Source organism: Typopeltis vanoorti, chromosome 2, assembly GCF_054136105.1.
Source record: "Typopeltis vanoorti isolate ZY-2024b chromosome 2, IOZ_Tvanoo_1.0, whole genome shotgun sequence".
In the NCBI taxonomy this organism is placed as follows: Eukaryota; Metazoa; Arthropoda; class Arachnida; order Uropygi; family Thelyphonidae; genus Typopeltis; species Typopeltis vanoorti.
Window position 1 is genome coordinate 145,121,855 of NC_143550.1, and position 13,446 is coordinate 145,135,300.

General features: G+C 34.7%; 1 protein-coding gene across 1 annotated transcript in view; it reads right to left on the reverse strand.

Annotated features, from left to right (window-relative positions):
• nop5 (nop5 ribonucleoprotein) overlaps nucleotides 1-13,446 on the reverse strand; it is a 216,245-nt gene that overhangs the window by 108,072 nt on the left and 94,727 nt on the right. Inside the window, exon 6 of the mRNA XM_090408601.1 lies at nucleotides 2,683-2,747. Coding sequence (XP_090264727.1) covers nucleotides 2,683-2,747 — 65 coding nt within the window. The remainder of the gene's footprint in view (nucleotides 1-2,682; nucleotides 2,748-13,446) is intronic.

Genomic DNA, 13,446 nt, shown 5'->3' on the forward strand with positions numbered 1-13,446 from the left:
TACTTGAAGTAGAAAAAGCCACCAAAGGCTTAAAATGTGGAAAGGCAGCAGGAGTAGATGATATTCGACCATAGTCACTGCATAGTTCAGAAAGCCTGGACAGAGGGACGAATTCCCGATGATTGGAGTAGAGCTCTCATAGTACCCATATATATAAAGGGAAATAAAACTGAATTTGAGAATTACAGAGGTATCTCCCTACTACGTGTTCCTGGCAAGATCTATCCAGTATACTTGAGAAACGATTGAGAAGAATTGTGGAAGAAAAGCTGGGTGAAGAACAAGCTGGATTCAGGCAAAATAGAGGCTGTCAGCATCAGATCTTCACTTTACGACAAATAGTGAAGAAATCATGGGAATATAACAAAGATCTGTAGTTAAGTTTTGTCGATTTGGAAAAGGCATATGACAAGGTGCCAAGAGAGAAGCTATTCAATACGCTGCATTTATATGGTGTCATTGGGGCATTATATCAAGCAATACTTAGTCTTTATATGAGTTGTAAGTCAGCAGTTAGAATTGAAATACAGGAAGATGGTTTAATGTTAAATCTGGTGTGAGACAAGGATGTACATTATCCCCTCCGTTATTCATTATTTATATGGATCACATTATGAAGGAAAGTGGTATTAAACATGATATCAAAATTGCAGATGTCAATGTCAGCTCTTTGCTTTATGCGGATGATGTTATACTTCTAAATAAATCCGTTACAAGTCTGCAAGATTCTCTGATTAAATTGAATAACTGTTGTAATAGATATGGTATGAAAGTCAGCATTAAAAAGACAATGAAAATAGGCAGAATCATTGAAAATGTCAACTGTGTTGTGAATGGAGAACCTGTGGAACAAGTAAAACATTTCAGCTACTTAGGCACGATTTTTAGTGAAGATGGCAAATTAAATATAGAAATAGACAACAGAATCAGCAAAGCTGGTATGGTGGGAAGTCAATTGAATAAATTCATATATGGAATAATAGAGAAATTAGTCAGAACACTAAATTAGCTGTATACAAGACAGTGTTCAAACCAGTTTTAACTTATGGATCTGAGAGCTGCATCAGAAGTAAAACACCTGACCAAAGACTAGACGCATGAACAGATGGCATCAATGGCAATATCATATTAAAAATGAGGATATTAGGAAAGAACTTGACATTGTCAGCATCCAGGAATGTGTTAGCAGAGCTAATCTCAGGTGGTATGGTCACTTAAACAGAATGGGAGAGAAAAGATTAGCAAAACAAGTGTTCTCTGCCAGGTTGGCAGGAAAATGACTCAGAGGAAGACCAAGATATAAGTGGATTGATACGTAACAAAGTGCCTTAGACGATATAAATATAAGATCTGATAGTGTTGGAGTCTTGACAAGTAACAGACAGATTTGGAGGAAAATTGTAGATAGGAAGTTAGTAATGATGTAATTTTTTCATGTAGTACTATCATATCCTGTACACCCCCCTCGAGGGTACATGGAATAAATTTGATGATGATGACCTAAGAGTTTAATTTTATATAGTTCTGTATTTCTAATTTCGTTTGATTTTTTTTTCTTTCCTCCCATCTTGGTTTCCATTTAATTTTCCCTACCAGTAAGTAGTGGTCTGATTCTATCTCTGCTCCCCTGTATACTTTTGTGTCTATGATCATATTTGATAATTTCATATTAACTATTATATAATGCTTTTTGTATTTCTTGCCTGCCAGGTAAATCTGTGAATATCTTTATGTTTAAAGTAGGTATTTGTTATTCTATAATTGTTGTATAGGGTGAATGTTCTTAATCACTTCCCATTATTATTATAAGTTGGGTCACCTATAGGTCCTATGTTAGGTTTATGTTCCTATCTGAGGTATTTCCATTCTTGCATTTAGGTCACCATCATCATCATCATCAAATTCCTGCTATGTACCCTCAAGGGGTGTACAGGATATGACAGTACTACATGAAAAATTTACATCATTACTAACATCCTATCTACAATTTTCCTCCAAATCAGTCTGTTGCTTGTAAAGACTCCAACATTATCAGATCTTATATTTCTATCGTCTAAGGAACTTTGTACCGTATCAATCCACCTATATCTTGGTCTTCCTCTGGGTCGTTTTCCTGCCAACCTGGCAGAGAACACTTGTTTTGCTAATCTTTCCTCTCCCATTCTATTTAAGTGACCATACCACCTGAGATTAGCTCTGCTAACGCATTCCTGGATGCTGACAATGTCAAGTTCTTTTCTAATATCCTCATTTAGGTCACCCATTATTATAATATAATCAGAGGGGTTTATTTGATCTATAATCTTTTGTAATTCTCAATAAAAATTTTCCGATTCTTCTTCTTTTTCCTCTTTTGGGGCATAAGTACCTATTATTGTCAAATATCCTCTATATATCTTTAGTCTTGTCTCTATGATTCTACCTGCTCAAATGTTTTGCTATATATTTGGTAGGATATTCGAGTCTGTGGGTTATTTTAACAGTTGCTGTCCAACAGCTGAAGAATACAACAAAGACCTTTATTTGAAAGAAAAAAAAAAACATTTCTTGGATAAATTACAAGGGATTATATGTTATAGTAGTAGTTAAATTAATAAATTCATACTATAATTCTTTTCTTCCCTTTTTATTTATAAAAATAAATTTAAGAAATGATAAAATCATAATTTTCAGCATACTTACATACTGCCTGGATTATCATAGTATCAATTTTGTCAGGACTAAACTTCAACTTGTATCTTGACAGGCTATTCAAAGCAAGCAAGCAAACAAGAAATTCAAAATAATGATTTAAAATTATTGAAAATTTGGTAAGTTAGCAAATGATCAGAGAAAAACATGCTGAGTACTTTCTAAGATTTTTTAAATAACTGAATATAAATGCAAAAATCTCTCATAACATGAAAACAAGCACATTAAAATTTTTTTTTATTCATTTATTTTTTAATAAAAATCAGATAACACAAGGAACGCATGGTATTTCTGTCAATATGCTTATACAATTTGCCATTCACAGTAAAATATCCTGAATTCATAACAATCTTAAAAATGTGGCAATGTCAGATGAAAACTCTGATTCAGAAAAATACTGGTAAGTGAAGTAACACCAAAACTGGTGTTACTTCACTTACCAGTCATCAAATCAGGACTTGCATTTTAAATCTTTAATTTTTTTAAAAATAAATCGGTAGTATTTTCGATAAAGGAACAGCAATAGCCTGTAAGAGGAATAGAGAGATTGGATAGAACTTATGAGATTTTGAATGTACAGTTTCCAATGGAGTCATTACAACCGAGAGGATATCCAGATTTATGCAATATAGGATTTATTTAGTTAAATGACATGATATTTGATTTAATTTAAATGACTAAAACACCAATAATAATAAAGAATAAGGTTTAATTGTGACACTACTAGTTTCTTTGGTAAACCAACTTCTTCAGGTATCAAAGTACAAAGAATTATACACAATAATCCGACAGAAACATTACATAATAACAACAACAGTCTACTAGAAACTGTAGTACAGTTTAAATTGGAGTCCACACTACAGTTCCAGCTGTATGTTTATGCGTGCATGTGATATCGCGAGAACGCCAGCACTGGATAGCAGAGCTGTGTGAATCAGGTAAATTGTAGCTAAGGCTGCTATTCATGTGGGTTGAATCGAGAGTAATTTTTTTAGACTCAAGAATATGCCTTTCAAATTCATCATAACATTTGTAAATATTAGAAGTTTGAGACCAGTCTATTTGATGTTGGCAGCCTTCATCAGAGCTTATAAAGAACATGAGGTGGCTGGCGAGAGCGCTGGATCAGATTCTGTTATAGGAAATGTCTCTTTTGTGCTCTTCAACCCGAAGGAGGATAGATTTATCAGTCTGTCCGTAGTAAGGTTTTTCCACAATTACACATAATCTTGAATACTTCTGGGAACTGAAGATAGTGATGTTTATCTTTAGGTTGACTAAGGATAGAACAGTGTTTAGGAAAAGATAATCTTATATCAAGGATAATCTTAAATCCATGTTTTGATGTTGAACTTTTTTTAAAATTTTAGCCAGTTTGGGAAAAGAGGGAACTAATGAAAGGCAAGGAGATGTAAGCTCTAGGAGTATGAGTCATTAGTAGAATCTTCATTAGTTGGTTGATGACGGCAAAAAAGAAATTTCTCAATGCTTTTTAAAGTAAAACCATTATTAAGAAAGGTCCTTTTTAGGAAATTAAGTTCATTTTGAAGCTCTACGTCGTCTGATAAAAAGGATCTGGCCTGATGTGCAAGGTTGAAAATGATGTCCAGCATGAGAAGTTTGAGTTTTTGGGAAGTAGATGAATATAGGAATAAACTTCTACTTAACATCAACATAAGATGTATCAATGGCAAAGAAGTGTAACTGACAGAAGAATTAGAGAATAATCAACTGGCATAAAGAGTATTACTGAAAAAAGACAACATTTTTCTAAATGGCAAAAACAAAATGTTATAGTCAGGTAATACTGATGAGGGAAAAGAAAAGGTAATTAAGTAATAAACTAAACACAAGGATAATCTTAAATGACAGGTGGCAGAGTGATGTGGACAAACATCAAAATGGGGAATTGGATAATGAAACTTATTTGTGCTTACAGTTACAGAGAAAGTTCTATCAAAGAAGAACAAGAAAAATTTTATGAGCCATTAGAAAACTAAGCTGACTTAAAAGAAAGAGGTGGTTCTTGTTGGAAATCCAAACAGCACAGTAGGAAATGAATACCAGACATACAGAAATATTAGGAATAATTTGGAGAGGAAAAAAAAAAAAAAAGGGATAATAATAATGGTAAAGACCTGATGGATTCAGGACATGGGCCATTCATTAATAATACTATGTTCCAAAATAAAAATGGATCCAAATTCACATGGACAGAAAACAAAAAAATAAAGTTTCATTGAGTAAGTTATTGTTGACAGCAATACTCTCACACATTCAGAAATTCTGATTTTAAATTCCCTATTATTACATAGGGAATTTGAAATTGGAAGTGTTCATCATAAAGGATTAAGGATTAAAGCATAAAGGATTACTTTATGCTTCCTAAAACTGGATGGACAACAGTTATCATTTGCCCATGGGTCCAACCTATTCAAATCATTCTGTAAGTGCTATATATCAGTAGAATCCCTGATTGTCCTGCTTTTTTGTATCAGCAGCAAACAATTGAACATTCCTCTCAGGTCTGTCACAGTACCATTAATGTATAGATTGAACAATAATGGTCTCCAAGTAATGACCCATAGAATACAACACTGGTGTCTCCTTAAACCTGGCAGATTTTGGGTGACCAATGGTTTACTTCAATGTACCACTTTGTAATGGCTGTCAGTCAGCCAACAGCTTATCCAAGTCAGTAGTTTATATTCCAATCCAATCTGAATTTTTTCAGCCTTACACATGGTACACTATCAAATTCCCCTCAGGAAAGTCCAACAGTATCATAGTGTATCCATTCCTTTTATTCAATTCAGTTGTAGCATTATGATCCAGTTAGGTAATAATAACAGTCACATCCATAACAGAGACCTCTTCTGATGCCAAGATAATTTTCTGACCACTAGATCCTTCTTTCGTATACTGCTCGAGTGTTTGAAAGTTTATTCACTTGGTTCTACTATAAATTAAGGATGCCAAGAAATTATATTCTTGGTTTAATCCTTTATCCAAGTGTAAACAAATAAAAATTTGTGCATGAAATAACTCCTATATAGAGGCTAATGACTTTGCACCACTCACCTTAGTATCCCATAATGCAAAAGCACATATCCTTGCAGACATGTATAATACTATGCATTATGGGTAGGGTCTTTACCAAGAACTTTGGTAAAGACCCTACCCATAATGCATAGTATTATGGGTAGGCTCTCCATGTCAGTACACTCCATTCCTCCTTGTCATTCTACAAACCATGTAGTGCTCAAGTATTAGAATCCTCAAGACCTACCATGACTGGGGACTTGAACTCGGATCACCAAGCTATTTTCCGGTGGGGCAAGGACAACCTTGTAAATTTCAATCCCACCAAAACACAGTTTAGTCTGATCTCTCACAAGAAAGTGCTCGCATTTCCCCTTATCTTCAATAACACTAAGATATCTAAACACAATCCGATTTCTTTTCTTGGACTGACCATGCATCTCTGATTTTTCCAGGCACAACCTTATTTCAACTATAGCTTCTGCCAAAAAACTTGATGTACTTTTTCACACAAGATACTACTTCACAGCTGCTAACTCAATACAAAGCCAAAAGCCCAGCCATGGAATATTGCTCCCATATTTGAGGTGGTGCACCAAAATCCTTTTTAAGATTGCTCGATTTTATTCAGAAGAGGGCAATCTGGCTAATTCATGATCCCTCTCTCACAGATGTTCAGTTTTTTCTTGTGCTTCTTCTGCAGATACTTTCAAGGACAGTGATCTTCCCAATGGGCTACTCTAATCCAACACCCTTTTACAATCCATCTTGAAACTTAGTAAACTAAATTTATTGCCTCCTCTTTCATCCTATCTACTTCTGTCCTTTGGAACAGTCCCCCCCACCCCACTCTGCTTTCCCTAAAGATTGCAACCCTTTCAAGCAAAATGTAAACAGACCTCTCTCTTCTATTCCTCTTCCCCACACATGGCACTAATGTGTTATAGGTCTTGTGGCCTTTTGTGTGGATCCGATATTAAAAAAAAAAAAGAAAAGAAAAAAAGTGAGCATACAGCATTTAAATATTGTGATGTTAACAATCAATAAATAAAATAAAAGATGGCAGATACACTGATTAACAAATATTTAATATTGATGAAACCTGGTTTATTCTGGAAAAGGATGCCTTCCAGAACTTATATTTCTAAGAAAGAAAAAACGTTCAGCCAACGCTGCTAAAATATTTAGAAAAACAAAAGATTTTATCGACGTGAGCTTACCTTCAGGAATGATATTTAAAATTTTGTTTTGTTTTTAATTTGTTCTCTACTGTGACTTCATTAACAACAAAATTAAGCTATAAGTATTCTTTTGATCCTTTACTGTAATATTTCATTAATAAACATATAAAAACTCATATTTGAAATTTTTCGTTGCCTATTCCCATTGAGCTAGAATCAATTACCATATTTTACATATAAGTTCAAAGAGTGCGAATTTGAATAATATGACCACGAAGTGGTCATATTCTTTCATTATCCATACTTGTTTGTATATGCATACTACTTGTATACGAAAATACGACTTCTGCATTTCCTTCATATCACTTCTGGGTTTGGCTCCCACTGATGAGACCTCAATAAATGTCGAAACTAGTTTGGGTAGTGGTCCTTCCCATAATGCACAGCATTATACATGTCCATAAGGATATGTGTGTTGCATTATGGGATACTAAGGCAATTGATGTGAAGTCACTAGCCTCTATATACAAGTTTCCCAGTCGTGACGTTACTTCATGCAAACTTTGTTTCCTTACACTTGGATAAGTGATTAAACCAAGAATATAATTTCTTGGCATCTTCAATTTATAGTATAACCAAGTGAAAAAACTTTCAGCAATTATCCACACTAATCGAGGCCTACCTGTGGGTATATATGTATAAAATTGATAAAAATTCTCCCAGTTATGTGCTTTGATCCTTAACACGTTCATTGCCAAGCTGAAAATTGGAATTTCGTGTGGTGGCCAAATTTTTTTTTTTTTTACTTGATAGCGACGTCCACGCGCTAACGCGTGATTGGCCGTTTGGTGAGAACTCGCATCACGTGATATCGTGTGATTGGCAATGAACGTGCTAAGCAACAATTACAGTTTTTAAATCCTAATACACAGACATCCTCCTCTAATGATTCTAATATGTATGCTGTTATTAGAAGGGAATCCGTGTTTCTTCAGCAAGTATTCTTTTATTAAGCAAATTTTCTCTCTGACTGATAACCTAAAAATTATATATATAAAAGCAACTTTAGTTCCATTCCATATATTAAAGCACCTCTGAATGTGTTTGCTGTGACCTTAAGAAATTTCAACTTGCAGCTGTCACCTATCAACCTATCAACCAAATCTGTCTATTTTTACTTTCTCCAAAAACAGAGTGCAACTCTTATTGCTAGTAAGAATCAAATTCCTTGTAATTGAACCTTATCCTCTTTGAAAATTGAGTGTTCTGTTGCAAAATTTATTCCTGAACACCAGTCTTATACTGAACTGTATAAACATCGTAAGTCAGGGCTTGCAAAACATGGCATTAATAAACACCAGCCAAAGGAACCTTTCAAATGATATGCAGAAGTACCTATGAATCTGAATGTGTTTTTTAAAGTAACTGCCTAAGTCATCTCTGAAATGGATTATCCATGTCAAAAATGTGGGAAATTATGAACAACTGTATTTCTTAACTTCAAAAAAAAATTTTTTTGTAACACACACACACAGACACAATTCTCCATTTATACGGTTCCAGAAAATATCGTGTAAAAAAAGAATACAATGCATATGAAATTAGAGGAATGGTTCCATATGTGAAAACCCGATACGAACAATAAGTTATTTTTAAATAACACATACACACCGTATTTTTCCATGTATAAGACGAACCCTACTTTTTCAAACCCAAAATTAAGAAATCAATATTTTAAACATAAAACAGAATACATTTAATATTTTTTTTAAATATTCAAAGTATATTTAGTAATGGGGTAATATTTTTAAGATATATACTAAGAAATTATGCATCACTCTTCAGTTTTGAGCATATCATTTTCTTCATTGCTATTAGTTCCAGACATATGACTTTCTTCAACCTCTACTCCATCAGTAATGTCTTCTGAGTCCTGTCTATATATATATATATGAGATCATCCTCAGTTCCATCCATGGCATTGCTGATTCTACATTTTTAGAAGGATTTCATGGAGGCATTTTCTGGGCTAACTTGGTTCGTGTTCTGATGGCCAACATTTTTCTCACGAAGTTGAAGCACCATTTTGCCTTTCCTGTGAAATCAACAATGTTCATTTCTCTTGCAAACCTTTTTGCCTCATATTGAATAAGTTTGGTTGACACACATATCCCACTCTGGCACTGCTCCATAATCCAAGTCTTAAGCATCTGCTCCAAGTTTGGCCATTTTGCTAGTTTTCCTCTTAAAGCCCTCTTTTTTTTTTTGCATCTTGAGTGGTAGTTGTTCCTGTTTTCTCCACTGTCTAATCATACACTCAGTGGGAGGAGGTCGAAACTGTCTCTCTGAAGCTTTATTTCCATGTTCTTTTGCGTAATTAATGACTTTTAACTTGAATTTTGAAGGATATGACAATCGTTTTTATTTTCTGACATTTTTATGGGCTAGTGCTCAAAATACTGTTAATGCATTAACTTACCCCACCAACAAGTTACAGATATATGAATGCTTTCAGAGTTCTGATTGGTCTATTCAGAATCAGCCATTAATGACATCAATTGACAGAGCTAACAAAGGCTACTGACTGGCAGAAGCCTGTTCACGGAGAAAAGGTATCAGCAGTTTCACCACAGCAATCGCGGGTCTCTTAACTGGTGTATAAGACGACCCCCAATTTTTGGTCTAAAATTTTAGAAAAAAGTATAGTCTTATACACGGACAAATACGGTATATATGCATCTCTTAAAGAAAATAGTGTGTCACTAATAAAACAGAAATTCGAAAACCTGCGCATATGGTTATTAGTTAAATTTTATTTGCCATCCCTTTCTGACAGTAGCCGTATTCTTTTGTGTGAGATGAATTAAATCACTTCCATCACTTGAAACACTTTGGCCATCCTGTTCATACTGCAATGGCAAAATGTTTGGTTCAGTAAAAGGAGCTAAATTAGACCACAATAATTGTCATACCTTGCATCAAAGACATGAAGTTGGAGTACTTCCACTCCAGCAATGCATTTTACTCATTCTCCATTTGCCACTCAAAATATCCTTTACACTTCCTTGGACATATAACCTTTGTATATTTTCCAGAGATGTCTTTTCAGTCTCCTATCACCCATTATCCTATACAATAATTCCCCCATATCCGACAGGCTCCTCTCACCAATTTACACTCATGTTTATAGAAATTGTATCACATCGCCAGCTGTAAAACCATGTTATTTTTGTTAATTAAATTTGAATTCCTATTTGATAAGTGATAACACAATAATTGTCACAAATAATGAAGAAGGTAGAGCATTTTTGTTTTTAATTAAAATTTGGCACTTTTTAGTACAAGTTGTGACATAATTAGGAAATTACGAAGTTGCAAATATTTCAAAATGGAGGGGAACAGTAATATTTGCACTGAAAAAACAAATATTAGTATCAAAATTTACTTCAACTACACAATTTTACTAACATTCAAAGCTAAAAATTTACTTTTTTTTTTTTTTTGTTGTTGTTGTTTAGTACTTGGGGTGGAAGGGCTTAAGAGTCAAAGCTGTATAACTGATAGGAGAACGCCAGTTAGCCTTTAACGGAATGTGGAGAACCAACAAATTCTGACCTGATGTCCAATCCTCACCTTCTTGTAGTGCACCCTGTTAGGTATCTACTTGGATACTGAATGAACAAGGATGGGATAGCAATTTGAGATTAGACGGACCAAATTGTATTCCTGTTTGCTTAAACCACGATGTAAAATAATGATACAACATGACAGAATTTTATCCCAGCTGGGGTATCAAAGTCCCCATTGTTATCGCCAGGGAATTAGGGCAAACAGCTAAAAGTCAGCCACTGGAACAAATCCTGAAACATACCCCAACTCAACACCAGGGTTCAAGATTGCTATTATCAACATACGAAGCCTGAATGGCAAAGAAATGAAGCTGGCAGTAGCTGGACAAATACTAGATCGATATAATCGAGGCAACAGAAACAAAAAAGACAAAAACTGGCGAGATCTTTCTAAGCAATAAATACAAAATGTTACATTAAGACGATAACAATCAGGGAAAAGGAGTAGCTATAGTATTAAATACTAAATATGAGGCTAATCTTCTTGAATTGCAGGCAACATCAAGTAGAATGATGTGGGCAAATATCACAATGGGGATCTGGACTTATCACTACCTATGAAGAAGGTTCTACTAAGGTAAAAGTGGAGGAATTTTTTTTGAGGCTTTAGAGAAAGCAACTGACACAATAAAAAGAGAAAAGTTGGTCCTTGTTAGCGATCTAAATAGCAAAGCTAATAATAATGGCAAATACCTGTTGTATTTCTGCTCAGGACATGGACTGGTTATTACTAACAGAATGTTCCAAAATAAAAATGTGCAAAAATTCACATGGAGAGAAGAGGCAAGGAATAAGAAGTCTCACCGAAAGAAACCTCATTATCAACTATGTTATTGTTGATAGTGATGTTTTTTTTACCTGGTGCAGGACACTAAAGTGTACAGAGAATTTGAAATTGGAAGTGATCACCACTTAGTCTTGAGTAGGATAAAAGTGAATTTCATATTGAAAAGAAGAAGATGTAAGAAGATTCTAAAGCAAATAAAAGTTGAACAGCTCTCAGATGTGAACTCTAGACTAAAATACACAAACATTATTCAAGAAAGAGAATCCAGGAACACTACTCTAGAGATCAAACATAATTTTTTGAATGGAGGTTTTACAGAAGGTAACAGGAACCAAACCTTGGAGATTCAGTGTCAAGCCCTGAAGAAAACGTTGAATGATTCAGCTAGAGAGGCATGTGGTGAGGTTGTCTGGAAGGATAGAGAAATCAAAAATGGTGAACACTGGAAGTTAAAGAGGCAGTGAAGGAAAAGAAAGACATCGAACGTTCCTGGCAAACAAGTCAGCTTGTGCTCTTAGAGAATACAGAGACAAATGTAAGAAAGCTAAACACTGTAAAACTTGCTAAACAAAAATCATAGGAAGACTTTGGCAAGAACAAAAAAAATGAATATCTGGAAGGTGGTATTCTGGAGGCTATTGAAAAAGCTCAGAAATATAGAAAAGGGTGCTGTAAAAGGAATTAGAGATGATAAAGTTGACATGAAGACTGGTGAAAAAAATATCCTTGATGTATGGAGTAATTACTTTGAAAAATTGCTAAATGAAACAAGCAGTGAGAGCACAGTGGTTAAAAACCTAACAGACATGCAATCAGGAATACCATCGTTCTCCCTTATCAACGGGTTCGCTTTCCACGGCTAACCCTGGTCCAAAAATAACTTATAATTACATAGGCAAATTGGATACTAGATCCAATATCATTTCAACGAGATCACAATCCTAGGCATCCCAGAGGTGCAATCTAAGGCAATTTGGGGATGCCGAGGAACGTATTCATGTAAGCTCTCAGGTCAACTTATGAAACTTTCATAGTTTCTACAAACATTCAGCATTGAAATAATGTTGGATCTAATATCCACTTTGTCTGTGTAATTTTACGTCGCCGAAATTATGCCTTATTGCTCTCTCTTTTCTTCTTCTTCAACCTTCTGGTTCTGTCCACTGCTGGACGAAGGTCTCCCCCATGATTTTCCAGATCACTCAGTTTTCTGCTTCTCCAATCCATCTCACTCATGCAATTTGTTCCAGTTCATCTCTCCACCTTCTTCTCGGTCTTCCTCCATCCATCGGTCTCCACTCTGTTGTTTTTCTAGTCCATCTCCCATCACTGCATCTGGCAATATGGCCAGTCCATCTCCACTTAGCCTGTTTAATGTATTTTACAATATCCATGACACCGTTTGAGATCTTATCCAGATATTTGTCTTCCTATCTCTTAATGTTATTTTTAGCATACTTACTTTCCATGCAATGTTGTGTTGTTCTCAGCTTTTTTTTTTTGTTTAGGTCTTCTGTTAAAGTCCATGTTTCTCCTCCATATGTTAAGACAGGAAGTATGCACTGGTCGAAAGCTTTCCTTTTTAGACTCATAGGGATATCACTTCTGAATATGTCTCTCATTTTCCCATAAGCCATCCATCCAAGGTGAATTCTTTGTTCAATCTCCTTTCTTTGGCACTCCTCAAAGGATAATAATTGGCCCAAATATACATATGCAGAAACTTGTTCTATTTCATGGTTTTCAACTTTGATAGTTCTATGGTTTATGTATTTATTCATCATTATTTTTGTTTTTTCTCTATTTATTTTTAATCCAATTTCTCTGGAGGCTTCGTTTACTTAATTTAGCCTTTCTTCCAGATCTTCAAGATTATCTGCTATCAGGACAATATCATCTGCAAATTTCAGATGATGCTGCCTTTCTCCATTTATGTTTATTCCTTTTGTTTCCCAATCAAGGCGACTTCCTCTAGTGCAGCTGTAAATAATTTGGGAGATATGGTGTCACCTTGCCAGATGCCTTTTTGTATTGGGAACTTTTCACTGTTTTTATATAATTTAATTACAGAAGTTGCATTATTGTAAATATGTTTTAGTGTTTCAATATATGGTTT